Source organism: Trachemys scripta, chromosome 2 (genome assembly GCF_013100865.1).
Source record: "Trachemys scripta elegans isolate TJP31775 chromosome 2, CAS_Tse_1.0, whole genome shotgun sequence".
NCBI lineage: Eukaryota > Metazoa > Chordata > Testudines > Emydidae > Trachemys > Trachemys scripta.
Window position 1 is genome coordinate 151,366,019 of NC_048299.1, and position 23,038 is coordinate 151,389,056.

General features: G+C 44.4%; 1 protein-coding gene across 1 annotated transcript in view; it reads right to left on the minus strand.

Moving 5' to 3' along the window:
• PIWIL2 (piwi like RNA-mediated gene silencing 2) overlaps positions 1–18,284 on the minus strand; it is a 34,526-nt gene extending 16,242 nt beyond the window's left edge. Inside the window, exons 1-16 of the mRNA XM_034761892.1 lie at positions 18,208–18,284; positions 17,433–17,634; positions 15,340–15,439; positions 15,060–15,201; positions 13,259–13,474; positions 11,912–12,022; positions 11,007–11,124; positions 9,831–9,955; positions 7,404–7,484; positions 6,177–6,290; positions 5,604–5,792; positions 5,262–5,346; positions 4,342–4,431; positions 3,219–3,359; positions 1,787–1,900; positions 810–998 (exon numbers count right to left, since the gene is read on the minus strand). Of these exons, the coding sequence (XP_034617783.1) occupies positions 810–998; positions 1,787–1,900; positions 3,219–3,359; positions 4,342–4,431; positions 5,262–5,346; positions 5,604–5,792; positions 6,177–6,290; positions 7,404–7,484; positions 9,831–9,955; positions 11,007–11,124; positions 11,912–12,022; positions 13,259–13,474; positions 15,060–15,201; positions 15,340–15,439; positions 17,433–17,627 (2,010 nt within the window). The 5' untranslated portion in view covers positions 17,628–17,634; positions 18,208–18,284. The remainder of the gene's footprint in view (positions 1–809; positions 999–1,786; positions 1,901–3,218; positions 3,360–4,341; positions 4,432–5,261; positions 5,347–5,603; positions 5,793–6,176; positions 6,291–7,403; positions 7,485–9,830; positions 9,956–11,006; positions 11,125–11,911; positions 12,023–13,258; positions 13,475–15,059; positions 15,202–15,339; positions 15,440–17,432; positions 17,635–18,207) is intronic.
• Positions 18,285–23,038: the final 4,754 nt, after the last annotated feature.

Consider the following 23,038-nt stretch of genomic DNA (forward strand, 5'->3'; position numbering starts at 1 on the left):
CTTTGCAATTATTGTATGTATATGATCTATTAACCATTAACTCATCTTTTTTTCTTTTATTAATAAACCTTTAGATTTTAGTTACTAAAAGACTGGCCGCAGCGTGATTATTGGGTAAGATCTGAGTTGCATATTTACCTGGCTATGTGGCTGATCTCTTGGTATTAGAAGGACACCATATGTGATAAAACTGGTTTTCAATAACCTCTCAGAGTCCAGTGTCTAGATGGTGAAATAAGGGCTGGAATGCCTAAGAAGATTGCATTTTTGACTTCTTGTTAACCAGCATGGTGAGACAGAAGTTTACTTTTGTTACTGGCTTGGTGTCATCTAATGATAGAATAACCACCAGTCTGCCCTATTTTTCAGCATTTTGTTCTGAATCTGGCATTCTAAGCTGTGACCCACTGAGGCATGATGAAAAGGGGAGAAATGAGAGACAGCAGAGTGCAGCTTCTTCCCACCTCAAGGCAGGACCAGGCATACTATAGCCACGATCGCTCAGTGTGGCTTACATATCACTTAGCAGATGTCAAGCCAGCAGTCAATGCTTTACAAGACCCTCCCTTACAGACGCCAATGGAAACGTGGCGTACACACAAGAAACACAAGGAAAATACGCAATGCGCACATGACTGTCCATGGATGATACTTGAAAGGATCCTCCCAAATGGACAGATTCATAAATGCATTTCTCATATGTGCAGTCAGAGTGCCCCAATCCCCTAGAGGTATGAGAATGCCAACTGAACAGCTTTCTAAATAGGATTACCCAAACCCCATTCACTCTGTCCCTTCCTCCCCATTACCTCAGTGCCCAAGATGGATTTGATAGTCCTGACATAGGTCTCTATTCGATCATCTTTCAATTCCACCCAGGCGGGCTGGTTTATCTGCATGCCAATTGGGCCAGAGACCTTCTCCAGCATGCTGACCAACTCTCGTGCTTGGTCCACGGCCCGTTTCGGATAAAACAATGCCCAGTAATGCATGGGAATCTAGGAGCAGAACCAGACAGCCATCATCAAATAGCCTGTATAAGTGAAAGTGATAATGATTTCCTCTGAGGATCTTAAAACACCTTACTAAGCCATTAATAAAGCCTCACTACCCACCCACCGAAATAGATATATTTCTGTTTTACAGATGAGGAAACCACGGCACAGAGAAATTAAGTGGCGTGCCCAAAGTCAAAGAGCTAATCAAAGAAAGAGCTGGTAAAAGGACACAGAAGGCCCAGCTATTAGAAACATCTTGCCTTCATATCCCACCAAATTTGAGGTAAGACAGCCAGAAAGCAGACAAAATGTGCATCTGCACTGCAGAGTCAGCTTCCAGAGGCTCCGCTCCTTGCTCTCCTGCAGCATAGACTCACCGTGTACTTCAATCTACACCAGCTCGGGAGGAGAAAATTTTTAAAAAATTGCATTAAGTGATAAAGAGAGGATTCTGACTTCTAGTTCCAGATGGAGCACTTCCGAACATCTTTCTCCTAACTAGACACTTCAATGAGCATGCGCATTCCGAGGAAAGACTTTTCCCACTAACACTTTGGAAAGACAACCATCGCCAATGTTAACAAAGCTAGTGCCTTGGAAAAATTCAACTCCATGTCCAGTAGGAACTGAAACAGTCTGGGCAGGACCAATACTAATTGTGGCCTTCACAATTTAGAAATCAAAGGGACACTTTAACAAAACAAAACAAAAAAACCCACAGCTGAACAGACTACTCCACTGTCTTCCTGGTACTGGGAAGCAGCCTCTCTGTCTGCAAAGGAATTTACCGCAGAGATGACAGCGTCTCTTGTTATTTCTTTGGCCCAGTTTAGGTCCTCAGAAGTCATAAAAGAACTGGTCCTCAGGTTTATTTTTTCCATGGGGAGAACGCGCCCTTGTGTCTGAAGAGAAGAGAACAAGAGCCATATGCAACTGTTGTATACATGCATATTGCAGACATCAGGAAACGCTGCTGAAGTCCCCTCTGCCCTTCTAGTATGCGTACTTCATGTGATCTCACTTCATGCAGTGCAATAAACCACTGCCAAATACATCAACATGGGAAAGAAAGGAGACTTTCTTCCTACTATTCTTCCAATGAAGAGTACGTAAATAGCGTCAACTGAACTGTGTATTGTGAATTCATGTCTAAGCTGTGCCTTAAGAATTTTTTGTTTGGTTTGTTTTAGTTTAATTTTATTTTTTAAATAAGAGAATCAAAAGTATTGCCATGTGGAAGAAAAATCCAGACTATTAATATCAAAGCTTGATTAACAGAGTTAAAGTCAGGAAAGCCAGAGTTAAAGGTTTTTCATTTTGTTTTTACATGCTGGCCCTTGTGTGTAAGCATTCTGAGAGGATCTCTCATTCCACCATCACTTAAATGCACTTTTTGTTACTAAGGAAAGGGGACAGTAAAAGGTGCAGTTTGGTTTTCAGCTATATGCAAAGTTGATGGAGAAAAGGATCCAGTAAAGGTCAATGAATTGACAGAGCACTTGAATATAGCATATGGAACAATCCAGCACTAGCAGGGAGTGACACCTACAAGGGTCTTTTCCATCTCTGTCTAGGAGTCAATGGGAGGACATAGAACGTGCTGGGTTTTTAATTCACTGACATTCTATAGTTAGCTAATCGGCAGATTTCCAGTGGTTGCACCAGGAAGCCAGACAATTGTTTGTTGTGGGTATAAGAGAACACAGTGTGTGACTAAATGCCATATGGTCCCCTTGGCAGTGTGGTACACGTGCATCACAAGAGGATATGCCACATCCCCACCATTCAGAACCTGCTTCTGGTCTTGTGTGAATTCCATAGCGCACATGCTCTTACTAAGTCACTGTTACAGATGGATAAGATCTGCAGGGTTTGCTCTGAAGAGGAAGAAAGACATTACATAGTCTTACAGCAGTAGGGTCATTAGGATGCAGGAAGTAACCACTTCCTTAAAGAATCCCAACGGGTGACAATCTGCATTTCAATAGCACCTCTCACAGTGCTTATAAAAGCATGGTATCAAATACATTAAACCCCCTCGCCCTTATGAAGTATTGTCACCATTTTATAGATGGGAAAATGGAGTCAATGAGGTTAAGTGACTCATCCCAGGCCACAGCAAGCCTGTGGCAGAATCTGTAAGAGAATGGAAGAGCCCTGTTATCCAGTCCCTTGCTCTAAGCACTAGACAATACTCATGTACCATGGGAAATATCCTACCTTATACACATCCTTATCCAAACATAGTCCCCACCGTGACAGTTCCTTGCTAGCAGCCTCATTCTCCTCAATCCTGTGCAGGAGATTACTCAGAGATGCGTGGTGCTGCTTAGGGCTCAGATTAATTTGATGGGTTAGGTCCTAGAGAGGATGGGTATGGGAACAAAAGAAGTCACATTTGAGAATGTCACTATCCTGAGGTGGAATCGTATCGATATCAGACCTTGACTTGTATAGGCAATCAATCATTTTCAGGATGATGTGACATATTATTCCACTGGCACAAGGACACCCAGGTGCAGTTTCATGAGCCATCAAACACACAGCAGCATACTGTATAAGCACAGACAACGCTGACAGTAATATAACAAAGCTATGTACTTATGAATAAGTCACATGCTTTGAGGATCAGAGTGTGGCAAAATGTAAGTACTGGTCCAGTTGTTCCCAGGTAACTCCTTACAGCCAAAGAGGAAGGACAGTGATTACTGAATCCCATTTATCTTGAGCCACATTACACAACATCTGGGGATTTGCTTACTTAGATGTTTATAATAGTGTGTTACCAAGCACCTAGGTGCCTTACATTTATAGGCAATTATAAAACATTGCAAGCTCCTCAGACTTCCCTGCCCCACTTTCTCTCTCTTGTACCGCTTAACCCCCGCCCCCATAGCTAACCCATACCCACTCCCGAGCTCCAATCCCCTCTGTTGAAATAAGCCCATAATCCTGCAAAGGCCTGACAGATCTCAGGGCTCAGCCTAAAATCTCTAAATTTGGGCTATGGCAGAACACTAGAGGGAGCATAGGTTTGAGAAGACCAAGCCAATGGCTGTGCAGAGTTTAACCCTCAGGACTGGCCATGCAGGCAACCCACTACACTGTCTCTCCTCTGACAGGAAAGACAGAGCAAGGTAGATAGAAATCAATATGAATGTTATTGCATTAGAGGGGCTTAGTATAATCAAATCTAGTATGAATTGGCTTCTAGATTCACTCTGATAAATCACCAACTGGGTGCTAGTTTGCAAGTCTTGGGAGAGGGAGCAGAGGACATAAGCAACGAGAAATGTCTGCTTGTGGGGGCTGAAGACCTGCCCTGCTGCAGCAATGCTCCAACCTTCATGGCTCTGAAGTCCTTCTTCATCTTCTCAGGGATCCCGGTCACGAAGGAGAGCTCTGGCAGCAGCAAAATCTCACCCCTCGGAAGCTGAAGGGAAAGGGGAGCCAGTATACATTAACATATACATACTGCCCGGTGAGTTGCTCCCACCCATATCATGCACAAGAAAAGTACTACTAGCCCTTGCTACTGCTGGGGGAAGCAAAAATGGGGGAGCTTGTACTGCTGGAAAAAGAGAGAGAATGGAATCAAGTGTGTCCCAGGTTTAGTGCCCAGGAACATTAAGGGACTATTTCTGCCATTATGGATATCCCAGTTGCCTTTGATGGGGCTCAAAGGGGTGCATGTGGAGCAGAGTTTGGACATACTCTGCCTGGCCTCATTGGTTCCTTCCCAACTAACAGCAGGTCAGTGAACACTTTGAGGCTTATGACTTTGTGACGCTGCAAAACAATTCACTTCTGACTATGATAAGGGCATACATCAAGCAGAACCAACCCTTGACGCCAGAAGAGTTAAAAGAAGCCACAGAACAATTGCAGAAGGGGACCTAGATGGCTGAGAGGACTGGTAATGAGATATAATTTTCGGTACAGTGACTGAAGTTGCCTTATCAAATAACTGTTTGGGTGGTTTGATGGGAGGACTTGGGTGGGGGCAGTCTTTGTCTAAGGGGCCACCACATTTAGCACTAACTGGCCTCAGCAGAGAAGTGAAAGACTGAATAGGCCATGGGAATTGAACTCTGACTCCTAGAAGTGGTCCCCCCTCTATAGCAGGATTGTGGCTCATGGGCACAAAGGGGATGCTGCTGCCTGTGAATAGACCCCTTCATAATCCAAGGCTGCCAGCCTATCACTGGGAATCTGGTGCTGAAATTCCACTACGAGGACTTTCCAGCTGCAAAAACAACTCACCTTCCCTTGGGGAGTCCGCCTTTCATTGGGTCTGTGAATTAGCAGCGGCTGGTCCAGCTCCCTGACTGTTATACCATAATTTTTGCTGAAAAAGGAGTTGGGGAACAATTTTAAAGAAGCACTTTCCTGATACCAGAGCAACAAGCTCAGCTCACAGACTCTGTCATAACAGAGCTAGAGATGAGAACTGAGGGGTCAGACTACATCTTCATTAAAGTTAAAGTAAGGTGACGGCTCCAGAATGGCACACAAACTGAGGCTTACTGTTCAAGGTTAGCTACCAATCAGATTCTTTCTTCCTGCAACACCTCCCTCCGTTGTGGCACATACTAAAGTGTCTACCTGTAATAGTCTATGAAGGTGATCGCTTTCCCATCAGACATGGTGAAACTGTCCTTCGGAGACTTGTTCCAGTCAATGTCATCAATACGGTACGTGTGATTATTATAGCGGGTAATGATGATATTGCCAATTAGCTGCTTGGTGCACTCATCCTGGAAGTTCTCTCTGCTCTGCTGGTAGATTACATGCCTTTGTGGAGAAGGATGAATAAAAGCTCTCAGATTTCAACCACCTTCTTATACAAGGAAGAACTACAATTATTATATTCTCTAGCTCATGGATGAATTGCACTAACAAGACAACGTAGGGGAAGCTTGCCCTGCCTGTGCTGTAACTGCTCTGTAATGAAACAGAAGATACATAATGACAATGCTTAGACTCCCAATTCAATTGCACTTGTCTGAAACTAACCTTCTGGGAGGTTCAAAGGACAATGCTATGGGATCATCTCATTCCCCCTTTCAGAGAACTATTCTCATGGCATACTTACTGAAACAGCAGTTCTTTGTATGCACCACCATTGTTTTCTGAGCCCACAAGCTGTTTAATTCGGATTTCTCTTCTCTTACTCACATTACATTCAGGACAGAATCATTCCGGATAACCTTGTGGGAGACATCTGCCAACAGGAAGAGACCTCCATCCGTCCTCCGGATACTGGCTGAGTAACCTGGCCATATCTGCAACCTTTGGAAAAACAGATTGCATACAAATCAGCATGCTCCTCCAAAAAAGTCATAGGGAATCTCAGTATATGACTAAGAGTTGTTCTACCAGTGAGAATGTACAGTGAACGCAAGGCAAGCACAGCACAGGGAATACATTTAACCTAGCCAGCAGATAGAATTTCAGCTAAAATATCTGAACTGCAGATCAAAAAATAAGCAGGTTTTTTCAATTAACAATGACTAGTCAGGAACCTCAGCATTCAGACAACGTACATGACAAAGGCCTTGCTGTAAAGGTCTGAGTTTCTAGACCTGAGATGCTGGTGATAGGCCTACCAATACAATAAATAGCCCAAGTGTGGAGCCTGGTTAGGTTTGTCTGAAAGGACTGAACCTGGGACCTCAGGATCCAAAAGCATTAGCTCAGAGGCAGTAGCGGACTCAAACCTCTATAAGTGGTCTAAGCCACTAGTAAGGGACAGGACAGATACAGTTACTCACACTGAATGAGGATGGAGATTAATGAAGGATTTTTCATGACATGACCGCCATGGGACGTGCCTTTTGCTCACAAGAAGCTATGAAGGGGAAACAGAATGTGAGCCAACCACCACCCTCTCCACTTTGTTTGTGGTCTTCCTTTTGCCTGCACAGATTGTAAATTTACAGGCATGGACCATATCTGTCTCTAAATCTGTACAACATCCAGAACACCATCACAATAGGTCCCCAAACCAGACTGAAGCCTCTGTGTACTACCACAGTGCGAACAATAATCATCTGTGAATGGTTCGGGAGCTAGTAGCTGAGAGATCCTCTCCTTTTGTCCAGTCCCGTATGTTCTCTTTGGACATTTCCAAAGTCAGTTCCTGGAGTTCCCCTCCCCCCAGGTCAGTTGGGAAGATGTTCTCAAGCAATAGTCCTCACCTATAGAACCCATTCCTGCCAATAGCCCACAACTGCAGGGCTTGACCTCTGCAAATCAGACCTTTAGAATGTTAAACATTTGCACACATTCTGCAGCTTGCTAGACTAACTTACTGAAGGGACAGGCTCTTCTCCCTCTTATTCACTTTAAGCACTGAAAGGTGCATGGGTACCATGGCAATAGGAGACAAATAATAGTACTAACCTATACTGCTGCAGCATTGTAGGATTGGTGGGATCATAGAAATTTCTCCCAACAAGTTTCAGATCTAAAATCCTCATCACCCTGGAATAGAAAACTAGGATAATTACAGGAATCTGGGGGCTGGGATAGATAAATGTAACCAATAAAATTGCATTGCATAGCTTACACCATTAGGGAGACACCACAAAACAGTTATTAAGGGTCTCATCCTGTGAGGTGCTTAGTATCCTCAACACACAATGGAGTCAATATGAATGGAGAAAACTCCATTTTGCAGGATTGGGCTCCTATGTGCATTTAAAAAAAAAAGTAATGGACCGTCTGCGAAGGAAAAGGAATATGTATGCGCCTTTTTTTCTTTGAGGCAAGACACCTGAAACAGGTTTTGGCTTGGTTTTTAATTTCTTCCCCTTGCCTGTTCTTTTATCTTAATATATTAGGAATGTCACCTTCCCAGTTCTTGCTGAAGGACTAAAGAACTGGAGTGGGAGCCTTCTCAGACCTCAGATGAGGGCATGGGGGAAAAGGGGTGTTGCTGAATCTTTCAAAACAATTATCTTTTCTCCCACAAGTTTGTCAGTGTTTGAGTTAAATTGGTGTCAACAAAAACATTTAAAACAGAGACTAAAAATCAAGTCTCTCCCCTGCTCAGATTCTGGTCGCTTGGTTCCTGGAGTATCATAATTACTATGAATTCTCTAGTTAACCACAGAATTTTTCAGTAAAGACAGAGCAGACAAGGCCTGAATTTCCAATATCAAAACTTTTCTGAGGAAAAAACAACAACAACTTCAGGCTTTTATCAGAAAGCAAGCATTCTCCCCAATAATCCCCCAAAAAACATTTCCCCTCCCTTTGCAGGTTTCCTTTTTAGAATAGCTTGCGTATGGAGAAACTAGCAATTTAAGTTATTGTATTCATTTGGTTAACCATTATCAAATTAATCTATACATTTGTGTTTCTACCTCCACCCGAGATGAGTCAAACTGAAAGAATTTCAAAGACTAATCAACATTTCATCAATAAACCACTGTTCATTTTTGCCTCTCTCTTAACCAGGGCAATGAAAACAGATTAGCTGGCTTCACTTTCAGATTCTCATGCGCTATCCCAATAGTGCAATGTTTGTGTTGCAAACACACTGCAGGGGGATGATTTAAAATTTTAAATCCAAAACAACAGCTTAATCGACTTTTGTTGTAAGTGTTCATGAGAGCACTTTAGTCATTAGGTTTTACAGCTCTCCCTGCCTAAAAAAAAAAATATTTAAAATTAACATAAGTTACCAATGCCCATTTAAATAAAAAGTTATTTTACTCATTTTAAAGAGATTGGAAAACTCAAATAAAATTGGGGAATACAAACAGAACCTCCCAGAAAAAACAACAACCCTGTGCAACTTCAACATAGAAGAAAAAATAAACGTAATTGGACAAAAACCAAAATATGGTTCCTGGTGCTTCTCTCCCATCACCTTCCCCTGTGTGCAAGAAAATAAAATGGTTGTTCCTGTGTTTAACAGTTAAGACCTATGGAGGGCTGAGGAAATTGATCTTGCATCCAGTGAAGTCAATGACATACCTTTCATTCATGACAATAGTGCAGGATCAGGATTAGAGAGATCTTACCAAATAAAGAACTGAGTGTTCTTTAAAACAAAGCAAAGAAAGGGGAAGAGCAAAAGAAAAAAAAATTGCTTACAGGTTCAATTTGCCTAAATGAACTATATACACCATGCCGAGGAAATGGAGTCTAGTGAGTGAAACAGCACAATAAAAAAAAATAGATGTTCTCATAGAAGACAAACAAGACTCTCCTTGATTGGTTTGAGACAGGACTGAAACCTCTGATGTCCCAGACTACACATACAAAATGTTGTCTGAATCCTTGCAAGAGATTCTGGCATTCATAATCAGAAGGCAGATGGTTAGTCTGAGCTAAGTGCCTAAATAGCTGATGAGGTCACTGAACGTGGTTCAGGATAGGCAGATAGATTTTAGATTAGGATGCAGGTGTCTGCAAAAATTACCCTGTAGTAATCAGGTGTTGGTATATGTGTAGTAGATCCCTTCCTCAGTCCCTTATCTAGCTTCAGAAGATTCCAACTTTCTCCCCTTATGTTTTTGGAGGAATTCCCTCTCCCTTTATACTCCACATCCACAACTCCCTCACCCCCTTTCTCAGGCATCAACCTTCAGACCAGGAATGAAGCATTGTACAGCCTGAGGCAAACATCATCCCTTCAGTCTATCAGAGCTGCAACTGTTTAGAAACTTGAGCAAACCCCAGAAGCAAGAGACTGAATAAAGGCAACCCAAGTCTCTAGTAGAGCACGGCCATTACACGTCCTGTCAACTGGCTGGTAGCCTTGCATTCAAGTCAACAGTTAAGCATCATGCCAAGTCACTGGCCTCAACCTTTCCTTACCTCCTGAAGACCACATTGTAAAACGGAATGCACAGGTCCGAGCTGGGCTCTAGGATTTTGGTCATCTGAAGCTTTATGGTGATCTCAGCTCCATCCGTCTTTCTCTGACACGTCAGATCAACAGTCTAGTGCGGAGATGAAGACATTTTAGCAGCAGCAAGAAGTGAAATTACTCAGATCATTAACTAGAAAACCCCCTTTGGACTAGAGCCACCTTGTAGCTGAGAATTTGCTATAGCAGGTCCTTCCTGCTGTCCAAAAGGAATAATCTCTGCATCACCAGGGAGCATCCAGTGTCCTCCAAAAAAGAGCTGCTCCATACAAGATAATCCCCAGTAGGAGGGGAAACTTTTTTGGGGAGATGCAAGTATCTGGTCTCAACACATTGCTCCACCTGAATTGATGTTGGCAAAATCACAGCCCCCTTCTCCCGCTTCCAGCTCCTGAGATAGATGAAGATGCTGAACCACATATTTGTTCTGACCCAATACACTCGTAGTGATATGTTTTGTGACACAGTCTTGAAACTTCCAAGACTTAGTTATATTAGCAAATCTCTGTGTGCACTGCCTGCTGGTGAATGACAGTCTTGTGCTCCTGAAAGATAAGTACTGCAGACAGGTGCTGTGCAAACTTCCCAAATGTAACTGCTGAAGTATACCAATTTGGACATGTAAGATCCTTGTCTATTCTAGTCCTGGGTCCCCCAAACTGCCAATTGTGCTGAAATTCTGCTAAGTGGAGACAGAAGGTACCAAAGCCATGATCCCTTGCCACACGCTCCAGGCTCCCTTCCTTATCTCTACTTGTTAGAGGCAGATTATTCCCTTTTCTAGTTCCTGAAGTGAATGGGGAATGTGTGCTTTTCTTTACTTGCAAGAGGGAGGAAAAACCCCATTTAAAACATTTGAAACCACCAGCTGTTTCTGTGCTCACCAGAATTTTACACATATTCCATGGATTATGGAAATCTAACCCAGGCCCTAAGAATTACTGTTTTAGGATAAGCCAGTCACAGGATAAAATACCTTCAGTTTTTACTGATAAGTTTCACTTTCACTTTTTTAAAAAGCCACATACTCAAATGATATACTCTGGCACTTTATAATATCTCAAATCATGTGGCACCATGCAAGAGTCAGCATGTGTGTTTTCTGCACCAGTATCATGTCTTACTTGAGGCAACTTGATAGGCAGGTAGAGGATAGAGCCATCAAATGCCGTAACGTCTCCTGTCACCGATCTCTGCTCCTTCATCATTCCAAACCGCATATTCTTGCATTCCACATTAGGACTGCAGGTCAGGGAGTTAAGGAGAAAGTGGGGAGAAGAGGAGAGAGAATACTTTATAGTGTCTGCAATATCCTTTTACTTGGAAAATACGAGTATGCATTCAAATTCTAGTTAATGCTACTGTGTCCATTACAGGCTCTCAGAGTGCTTTAGATTACACCTCACAACCCTGCCACAGCCATAACCCAAACCCGAGCCCATGAAACCGCAACAGAAGAAAAGTTAATGCAATATGCAGATTAATATCAAAACACAAGAAGAAAGCAGGGGTTCAAATCAACTCTACTGTGTAACTGAGACAGCCACAATCCTTACCCTATGCTATGGCAACTTATTGCAAAGAAGACCTAAAACACCACGTAACGTTTGTGACTGTTGCCCCATCTAGTGGCTATTCCAGAGTAACTATTAATGCTCGTGGTACAGTATTAATGCTTTATGCCAATAGAATGGATTTGTATTGTGTTACATCTCCAGGATAGTTTTGTGACCACCAAAAGGATTCTGGAAGAACTGTTACCATAACATTCCTCTAATTAAATCCAGATACTCAAAGGATAGTATGCTTCCCAATGCTTAATTTCAGGAATTGTGAAATCAATTTAAATTAAAGATATTTTCCCTGGGCATTCTGTCCTCCAAATCTCCATGGGAATTGCTTTAAAATCATTCAGAGGGGCAAGTTTATAGCAGTCATACGAGTTCCACTGCTAATTTCACTAGCTTCTATACCTCTACAAACCTTACTATAATTGAGATAGATGTTCAAGTATGCAAGGTGTCACTACCTGAAAGTCACATGGTACTGGTAAACGGCTTCATTTTTGCAGTGTATTTTAATCAGGTTCAATCCTAAGGGGAAAGGAGTTCCTTTAGATCCTTGCTTCATTAGCGGTTCTCTGTAAAGATATGAAGGGAAGGAAGACAAAAGCACATAATAGTTTTGTCTAGATTAATGCAAAGAGGCAGCACAGGATGCCAGCATTGGCTGAGGATCTAAGGAAAAAAAAAATCTGAGTGCATCAACACCATCCCTAGACCTCTTCTATACTTTTCACCTGTGCAACAATTAGTATGTGCTGAGAACATCTCATTAATACTTTCCACATGTGCATCTCAAAGCACTTTGCAAAAATTCATCAACTCCCAACACCCACTGAAAGGCAGGAAATATTGTATCCATTTTTACAGATGTGTAAACTAAGGAAAAAGAAAAGGTTAAGTGACCTACCCAAGTTTGTTCAGTGACTGAGTGTGTTCTTATCACAATGCCTGTTTAAAAAAATATTAGTTTTAAGAGACAAGTTCAGCAATATTCTATCCCAGTAAAGTTGGCTCAGCTTTGCAACACTTTAGATTCAGATTGTGTGAAGTCTGTTTAGAATCTGGATTGTTTGGTCTGGAAGGGTCTTCCTGAAGCTCACTAGTACTGTCCCCTACCCTTCTCCCGCAGCATGATCCATGTTACTAGTCCTAAACTAAGGTAGCCGGGTGCCTAGTCTATCTTCGAATATATTAAAAAATGGCTCCCCCTGCTGTACAATTAGCAAGTTAGAGTGTAAGACAGCAGCTATCAGTGGGAAGCAGCTGCACAAAGCTACACACATTGCCACTGTCAGCATTTTTCATTAACCAGTTTCAGAAAAAGGTTACCTAGATATTGTAGGTTTCAGAGTAGCAGCCGCTTATGCTCAAATAAATTTGTTAGTCTCTAAGGTGCCACAAGTACTCCTGTTCTTTTTGCTAGATATTGTAGTTTCTTCCACTAAGTAAGCTAGCCCTTCTCTTAGTTTTTTCAAGGCACCTAAGAAATCCTCCCCTCACAGAACTCTGCTGTTTCTCTGTGGTTTCCACTCTGCATCATGTCCTATTTCTTTGTTAATCCAAGACCAAAGCCCCATACCAGAAGGCATCAAGGCAGAATATGAGAGGTAGATATTTGCACCCTCTTCCCCCAACAGCATATGAGAGTCTGCAGCAATGAGTCCACCAGGCGCCAAGCCACATCACTGAACAGAGGATTTACCTTAGGGGTTTCTACAACATAAATGGCTACGGCATCTATGTACCTACCAGTTGATCTAAGAGATGTTTAGAAATAACCGGGCAACTCAACACATCCATCTCTCACTTACTTTCTCTCCATCTGTTCAACAAGTGTGGGTGGAGGACTTTCTGGCTGGGGCGCAAAACTGGGGGGTGACAGCAGCGGTTGTGAGAGCTGAGGCTGAAGCACACCTGTGCGCAGGAAAGTCAAGTCTGTAGGAACGTTGCACAACCCCCTGCCGAGTGACATGGCTGCTCTTCCAAGAGGGACAGGGGGAGCTTCCATTTGCCCGCGGCCAAGAATTCTGAATCCATATACAAGAATGAAAAGGAAAGATGTTAACCCTTCCGCAACTTTAAGTTTCCACCCCCATTATAAATTAGATAACCTGCATTCACATCAGTCAAGTAATGTTTAAAACAGGTTTTGGTCTGTCTTTATTCTACTCTGGTTTTGAGGCTGAAGCTTATTTAACCCTAAAACCAAGATCCAAGCCTGACAAGACTGACTGTGGCCAAACTTGACACACTTGTGAATCAATAGCCAGATGGCATTTCTTCTTTCTGCAGATTTGTCCTTCACCAAATGGCACAACTATGACTTCTTGCACTCAGAAGGCTCCCCGGTATCCCTGTATCCGAGCCCAAATCCTACAAAAGTAGCATGCCAGCGATACCTGACTCTTCCACAGGGAGTTTTAGGAGAGACATGGACACTGTAGATGGAAGAGAGCTGTTAAAGTTCCATCTAAGCCTTCCCCACAAGCCAGTACAAGACAATTCCCTATGGTACATTCTTCTTATTTATAAATGTGTATTACAGTAGTGCTTAACTGAACGGGGCCCCATTGTGCTATGCCTGTAGTAAAGATACAGTCCATTCTCCCAAAACTCTATCCAGTCTAGTTTTAACTGAGTCCTCCACTGACTTTCTTTGGAATGTGGTTGAAAACAGAGGTTTATGAGTTGTGCTAAGAACAAACAAACAATCTCCATTTTGCTCCTCCGCATGGATTGTATATTTGATTTTTCATCAGTACAATTGCTTGCTATTCCTATCCTATTTCACCTTGGGACAGAACAACAGCATCGACCTTTTACAAAGAGCGTGAGGAAGTTTACTAGCAGGCATGCTTGCAGTGCAGGAGCCACACACATCTTGACAATCTGTCTAATGGCACTCTACCTCAATCCTCTTTCTACACATACTCTACAGCAGAATGACAAAGAAAACAAGAGTGCAGCTCTTTCATCACCCAGCCCAACCAATAGCAACTGCTGCATACAATCCTCCAGACTGGCAATGTCAAACACAATTACTGTACTGATCTCCCGGAGAGACAAAGAAGACTAACATCATGCCTGTGAGTTGTCAATAATAATAAATCTCATTTCTAGAGCATTTTCATTCCTCAGTTCACCTACAGAATTAATTTGTTTAATCACTGAAATGCAGTCACATCTGGTATGCAGACCACCAATCAACCACCACAAGAGAGGGAACTCTGGCCAAGGACATCAAGGGACTTATCAACTCACACAAAAAAGCACTGCACCATTTTTACCACCCGTATAGAGCAGACAGACCTTGTTTTTATCTCAGTCAAAAGACCAGCACATAGCAAACAGCAGCATACTCGACCTACCTGCCTTGGCAGAATAAAAGATTGAGTCAGCCCTGCTGGGATTCAGGTCTGTGCTGCTGATGATCATTAGTATTTCAAACCTGCTGTTTAGACTATTAAGCCATCTCCAGTGTCTGTTACATACACTGCACATGTGCAATATACAAGCCTAGTTCACTGGTATATGAAATCTATTGCTGACTAAACATCACATGCACAGTTCTTTCTGAATCAAGAGTTCAGCTCAGACAAACATTTTACTCACCTGCCAGGAGAAAGCGACATCCTCTCCACCTTGCTGCACCCAGCTGGCATGACATTTGGTGATAGAAAGGTGGGCTGCACTGGCATGACTGCTTTAAGTTTGGCCTCCATATCTCCCATGCCCCTCCCCAAGATACCTCGACCTGAACGAAGGAATAGATTCAAAACATGCCTGAAGAAACCTCCCAAGATACGAAAGAGGTTTCTTTATCAGTTTAAATGCTACACCACAAAATAGCCTTTACTGGACCAGAACTTTATACAAGGCTAGGATAACTTACCCAAAGGCTGAACTGCCTGTCCCAAGGCAGGTCTCGGGATTGTCTCAAAACCAAGTCCTTGGAACATGGAATGCAGGGTCGTGACAGACGGAAGAGGTTCCTGCAGAAAACCAAAGGATAAAGCTTTAAAGAATGGACAGAGAAGCCTCATTAAGACCTAAAAGGAATAACAATCTCAATGATTAGCTGCACTTCCAAGATACATATCATGCAAGAAACTCTGTCTTAGGTACTGAAGCAAAACTACAAAGTAAGGAAACCCTCTATAGGGAAATCTTAAGGGGGCAGCTTATTTGATAGCAGTGTTTTCATGCAACCCAAGCAGACCAAAAGCAGAGTTTTCTTAGCTTTTCCCCAACAAATATCCACTTGCTGCAGCTGTAAGGTTTCCCTGCAGAGGTTTATAGACTACAGACCTCAGGTTAGACCTTGACAACTGCCAAGCAGCAATTAAATTCTAAAGCTAAAGCTTTTTAACTTAAAACTATTACAAAGGCAGTTGAATTATGGTGACATTCTTATCTTATAATAAAGTCATAAGTTTTTGTTCCACATCTTAGCAGGTAGCATTCTAGGAAGTTGGTTGCTATTCATTCAACTGAGTCCCTACAGAAAAGTGATGAAACATGGCCAGGCCTCTTAAGAGCAAGAGAACAAATGCTCAGACATCATCCATGCTGCAAAGAGCCTATTCAGTTTATTCCACTAGTCAACATCCTCAGACACAGCGATAAGAACTGCTATTCAGTTGCACCTGTTTAGGTTAATCTCAATAGAATATCCTTAGCTAGAACAAAAACACTAATACATTCACTGCTATTATTTTCTAAGCAATTAGAATGTTATCACTGATCCGTAGACACCTAACCAGAGACAGTCTGCCCTGGAGAGCTTACAGTCTAGAAATACAGTTGTCATAGCAAGTCTCTGATTAAGTTACTTAGACACTGTTATATTAAGAGTTTAAAATATCAAGTCATATTTTGCTGCACTTCTTAAAGACTACCTTAATGGGAAGAAGCTGTAATTTTGAAGGGGGGAGTGAGTAAAATGAATGAGCACGTTATATCGCTTTATTTAAGGAGTGGAGCAAAACTTGCTTCTTCCAATCCTGTTCAAGGGGTCTCATTGCAAATAAGACATTTTAGATTAGAGCTGAAATGACCCAGAGCAATTAAATGAAATCTAAATATTTGATAGGGGAGAGAACTTTTGAGAGGCAGGGCAGCAAGATCTAATCAATTTAAAATAAGTTAACGATCGTTCCACACCTTGCACCAGCCCAAGCCCCCCAGACAATTATTACAACTTTTGTAATTTAAAAAAAATTGTCTTCCCTGCTTGTTGCTGCGAGAATAACTCACAACCACAGTAAGATAAACTGACTATCTATACAAAGGAAAGGGAAACTGACCTTTGCAAAGTGCTGGCCAACACAGAGTAGACAAATTAAGGCTATGTCTACACTAGAGCTGGAAGGTGTAATTTCCAGCTCAAGCAGACATACCTGTGCTAGCTCTGATCAAGCTAGCATGCTAAAAATAGAAGTACAGCTGGAGCAGCATGAGGGACTAGCCACCCAAGGACATAACTAGGATCTTGGATGGGGTTGTACTTGGGGCAGGGCTAGCCCACCCCGCTGCTCATGCTGCCACAAATATACTGCTATTTTTAGCATGCCAGCTTGATTAGAGCTAGGGCAAGTTTGTCTATTCAACCTGGAAATGACACTTTCTAACAAACATCCTAAGAGAGATAAACATCTCCTTCCAGCTAACCCATCAGTTATGGGAATCCCAGTCATTCCCCTGGCTCTGCCAGTCTGTGCATCACCCAACTAGGGTGACCAGATGTCCCGATTTTATAGGGACAGTCCTGATTTTTGGGTCTTTTTCTTATATAGACTGCTATTAACCCCATCCCTCGTCCCGATTTTTCACACTTGCTGTCTGATCACTCTACAACCAACACAATGGGGCCGTGACTGGGACTTCTAGGCAGTACAGTAATACAAATTAAAAAAATGAATAGGCAAGATGTTCCCAGCGAGACGTATGACGTTGACAGCGATGGTGCCCCACTGCAACGTTTACCTGCCGTACCAGCCCAGCTGGCTGCTGTGACTCCTCCGGCACCCTCTGCATCCTGCTGGTACATGGAAGGGACACTGCCCTGCCACGGATCAGATGCTCAGGCGGAGGCAGCTGCTGCTGAGGCCCAGGCATGCGGGCCCCACAGGGCATGCGAAACGGGGCAGCGCCCTGGAAAGGGGGCCTCCAGGGATCCATGGCGAGGCTGCCGGAGAGAAAACACATGTGGCACAGAAGCACGTACGAGCGGGTGTGTGTGTGGGGGGTCACCAACAGGGACCCGGGTGCAGCCCTCTGCCTGGCATCCAGCGGGGGCAGCTCAGGGACGACCCTCTCCAGGGCCGGGCTCTAGTGTTGCACTCCACGTACAGTGCCCATTGCTGTAACGCCAGTGCACCCCCACCCCGGGAATCCAACCTTCCACCCGCCCCCCCCCAGGGGGACCGGATCCCACCCCCCGCCCCCAGGAGGGAGGAGGAGGGGGAGGGGATCCAACTGCCCCCTCCATGGGGATGGGATCCAACTGCCCTCCTCCACCCCAGGAGAGAGGAGGAGGAGGAGGGGATCCAACCGCCCCCCCGGAGAGAGGAGGAGGGGATCCAACCGCCCCCCCCCAGGATAGAGGAAGAGGAGGTGGAGGGGATCCAACCTGCCCCCCGAGGGACGGGACCCAGCCCGTCCCAGGCTCCCCCTCTCGAGGAGGGGGGGGTCATCGGCCCTTTCCGGCCCCCTCCTGTCCCCCGCGGTCCTTCCCCCCCGCGCTAGGAGCTGCCCTCACCGGGCCGGACACGACGCTCTACATGAGTCTCCCCTTTTTCGCGCCCACAGCCAAGCCTCCGCGCCTCGCCCTGACGCGCGGCTCCACGGCTGCCCTCCATTGGGCCACGCCGCCGTCTTTCACTCAGCTCCGCCCTCCCATTGGAGACTATCCCCACAGGGGCCCGCCCATGTCAGAGTCCTTGCCTGGGAGCTACCAAACTGGAGGGGAAAGTAGAGGGAGAGGCAGAACAAAGGTAATGTCCTCCCATCCAGTGAATGGTGTAGCGGGCAGCCCAGGTGATATAGCAGTATCGCCCCCACATAGTGAATGGTGAAGCCCATGTGCTCTTCGTTCCCACATGGTGTTCTGTCTTTGTCTTGGCAGAGAGATGCCTCTAATTGTTAAAGTTCAATTAAAAACAACCAAATTTAGAATGTTGTGCAAGTAGCTATTCTCTTTTCCTGCTGATAGAGTGGGGCAAAGGAGAAACAAGAGGAAAAAATAACACAAACATGGAAATAAAAAAATTGGCTTTTCCATTCTTGATTTTTAAATTAAACAAAAAAATTAAAATCTACACATTTTTCATTTAAAAAGGCCCTTTTTCATTGAAAAAACTGAATGAAAAATTGCAACTATCCCAAGATTTCAGCATGCTATAAAACATTAATCAATTAAACCTCACAACCCCTTTGCGTGCTAGGCATTATTACCAAATGAGGAAACTGAGGCAGAGTGAAGCAACTTGCCCAGGGTAATCTATTTACTTAGCTAGTAAACTATTTGGGTCAGGGACCGTGTTTTTGTTCAGTGTTTGTACCGCACCTAACACAGTGGTTCTCAGACTTTTGTACTGGTGACTGCTTTCACACAGCAAGCCTCTGAGTGCAGCCCCCCCTTATAAATTAAAACTTTTTTATATTTAGCACTGTTATAAATGCTGGAGGTGAAGTGAGGTTTGGGGTGGAGGCTGACAGCTCATGTCATAAGCAACAGAGGGTCCTGTGGCACCTTTAAGACTAACAGAAGTATTGGGAGCATAAGCTTTCGTGGGTAAGAACCTCACTTCTTCAGATGCAAGTGAAGAAGTGAGGTTCTTACCCATGAAAGCTTATGCTCCCAATACTTCTGTTAGTCTTAAAGGTGCCACAGGACCCTCTGTTGCTTATGACATGAGCTGTCAGCCTCCACCCCAAACCTCACTTCACCTCCAGCATTTATAACAGTGCTAAATATAAAAAAGTTTTAATTTATAAGGGGGGGCTGCACTCAGAGGCTTGCTGTGTGAAAGCAGTCACCAGTACAAAAGTCTGAGAACCACTGTGTTAGGTGCGGTACAAACACTGAACAAAAACACGGTCCCTGACCCAAATAGTTTACTAGCTAAGTAAATAGATTACCCTGGGCAAGTTGCTTCACTCTGCCTCAGTTTCCTCATTTGGTAATAATGCCTAGCACGCAAAGGGGTTGTGAGGTTTAATTGATTAATGTTTTATAGNTTCTTCACTTGCATCTGAAGAAGTGAGGTTCTTACCCATGAAAGCTTATGCTCCCAATACTTCTGTTAGTCTTAAAGGTGCCACAGGACCCTCTGTTGCTTTTTATAGATTCAGACTAACACAGCTACCCCTCTGATACTTGAGCTCATGTCATGACCCCCAGTTTGAGAACCTGTAAAACAATGGAGTCCAGGTTCATGGCAGGGGCTCCTAGGCTAGGTGATACTGCAGAGTCAGAAGGGAAACCAGCAGTCCTCAGAGTTTAGTCACAACAGCTTAGTAGAGGGAGAGGGAAGGGCTACAGGCATTTCTTAGCCAGGTAAAACTCATTCTCTCTGCCCTTGTTCCCATCTGGAGTGCTTTGCCCAGAGAGGAGGATGCTGCAGTGAGCAAGTGAGTGAGTGAGTCTCTGCCCGACTCTCAGAGTATAATGCTCCTTTTCCCCAGGATGCACGGGGTGGGGTGGGGGGAGTAATGGGGTTCCATGGTGTGGAGTCTCTCCTCAGGGAGGGGGTGATGCATTTGCTGTGGAGTTTAAAGGGCCATAATCCATTTAATGTGGATGTAAGATCTTAACTGCATTTCTGCTAAGAGCTTTTCATATAGGCCCAAAGTCCACAGCTTGGCCTGGGCCATGGGGGCTGACTAACAGAGAACAATACATAGCTAAAAAAAAGCTGGAGTAAACAAATAACCTTGTGTGTTTCAAGTCAGTGAGCGGAGTCAGCATAACTCCGAATGTAATTGGGCATCCTTATCGTGAGTTATAGTCACATGAAGTGCTGAGAAAGGCCTCAGGGTTACTCCCTAATGCATGGAGGAGATAGTGGTACAATAGCCCTCAGATCCCAGACAGAGTTCGGAAAGACGCTTAATATGATTGACATGAGTTATGACACCCTCCCCTCTCATATGTATGCCAATCCTAGCCCACAGAAATGCAAGGGTAAACTTATAAACTATTGTGTAATAATTACTGTTTTTTTGCTTTAAATCTCCAGGAATGTACTTGTTGGTCAACTGGGGGAGAGCTGCTACCTCATTCCCCTGGATCCCAAAATTAGGATTTAACCTATACACTTTAATAAACATAGTTTAAAAGTAATTATCTGTATATCAGCAATATATTAATTTAAGCCTTGGGCAAAGGCATTATGTAATCTTTTAAACAATTGACTTATTGTGCTTATCTTGTCTTGCTGCTAAAACCTATCCAGGGGCTTAAAAAACCACATCCCCGTTGCTTCTCTCCACCCAATAAACACCCTATATAATCTATTGTAATTAATTGTTCTGCAGTGTCTCTGAGCCTGATAATCAAGGTAACACTCCCCCAGTGCTTTGCGTAATAAACTCCTGTGCTTAACTCTACATGGTGTGAATTTATGCTAAATAATAATAATAAAATAATATATGGAGATATACCTATCTCCTAGAACTGGAAGAGACCCTGAAAGGTCATTAAGTCCAGCCCCCTGCCTTCACTAGCAGTACCAAGTACTGATTTTGCCCCAGATTCCTAAGTGGCCCCCTCAAGGATTGAGCTCATAATCTTGAGTTTAGCAGGCCAATGCTCAAACCACTGAGCTATCCCTCCCACCCCTTGGGATGTTCCTTCAGGTTGATCCCTTTCTGTTGCCGCTGGGTCCCTGGGGAACTGCATTCAGCACCATGGACAGCAACCCACAGGGTTGCTTGGCTCCAGAGCCTGAACCCTGTTTTTGCTGGGCCTTCTGACTGGGAAACCCGGCCCACAGCTTCCTTTCTCCCTCTTTCTGTGTGCCTCACTCTGTCTCTGAAATTCGCCCCTTTACTTCTCCCTTGCTTCTCAGGACCTGAGCCGACTCCTGCTGGAGATAATTAGCAACAGTCCCATTGCATTATTCAGTGGAATTAGGAGGATCAAGTCCTATAATCCCTGTGCTCTAGGCAGGGACAGCTCTGGCTTTTTTGCCGCCCCAGGCAAAAAAGCCTCTGGCTGCTCCCCCCCCCACGTGGCAGGGGGGGTCCGGGGGGAGGGCGGCGAGCCCCGGCCAGGGCTCCGCTCTCCCCGGCGGCTGGGGGGAGGACGCCGGGGGGGAGGGCAGCCGGAGCCCTGGGAGGAGGGCGGAGTGCCTGGCAGGGGCTCCGCTCTCCCCAGCGGCCAGAGCGCCGGGGGGAGGGCGGCAAGCCCCGGCCGAGGCTCCGCTCTCCCCGGCGGCCGGGGGAGGGCGCCGGGGGGGAGGGCAGCCTGAGCTCTGGGAGGAGGGCGGAGTGCCCGGCCGGGGCTCTGCTCTCCCCAGCGGCGAGCCCCAGCCGGGGCCCTGCTCTCCCCGGCGGCCAGAGTGCCAGGGGGAGGGCGGCAAACCCGGCCATGGCCCCGCTCTCCCCGGCGGCCGGAGCCAGAGCACCGCACCACGCCACCCCCCTCCAGGTGCCGCCCCAAGCACAAGCTTGATGGGCTGGTGCCTGGAGCCGGCCCTGGCTCTAGGCCTAGGCCAAATTCAGACTTGGCTCACACCGTCTTACACCAGGTCTGAATTTGACTCTCCATGGTGAGTCTCTTCCCAGGCAAGGGAGTTCCAGATTTGTTTTCCTCTCTATTTTTCACTATGGCTTGCATTACCTTTTCCTGAACATCAGCCAGATCCTGTAGGACTCTTCAAATCCTATTGATGATGACAGGATTTGAAGTCACTCAACACCTGATCGTACTGGACACTCTATTAGCATAAAGTATTTACCTCCATCTGTAAGTACTTTTGGTGACCCTTGTATGTCTTCTTGCCCTTAGAAATTTATGTATAAATATTTGCTTTTAGTGTGCCAGTATAATTTATTTGTGGGGGTCAAAGAGAGATTTCATCTGTTCCATGCTATCAAACTATATCTTTCATATTGTTTTAGTAGAATTAAAGAAGGATTGAACTATTAATATAATTTAAATGGACACAAGTTAAAAATGATTTTTTTTTAAATAAATGACCTTTCCTATGCCAAGAATAATGTTTTAGAATATTAAAACTAACATTTTTTTTCAATCTAATTTCCTTCTCACCACTGCACAGTTTGTCCACTTTTTGCATTTTTCTCATATGGACAATGAAAATAGGCTGGCCAGTTTCACTTCTATTCCTAATCAGTTTCACTTTCAGGTTTTCATGCACCATTCCAATATCCCAGTATCTGGACTGTCAATGCTCTGATGGGGAATGTTGCAGTCAAACCAAAGAGGAACTGTTTATAGTGTGATTTATTCTGCTCAGTGTTTGCTTGCTAATCTGATTATCCTTCCTGCTCCCCTAATTAATGGTCCAAAACACCCATTGACCAAAGTCGTGCAGAATTGGGCCTAAAATATTTGTGGGATA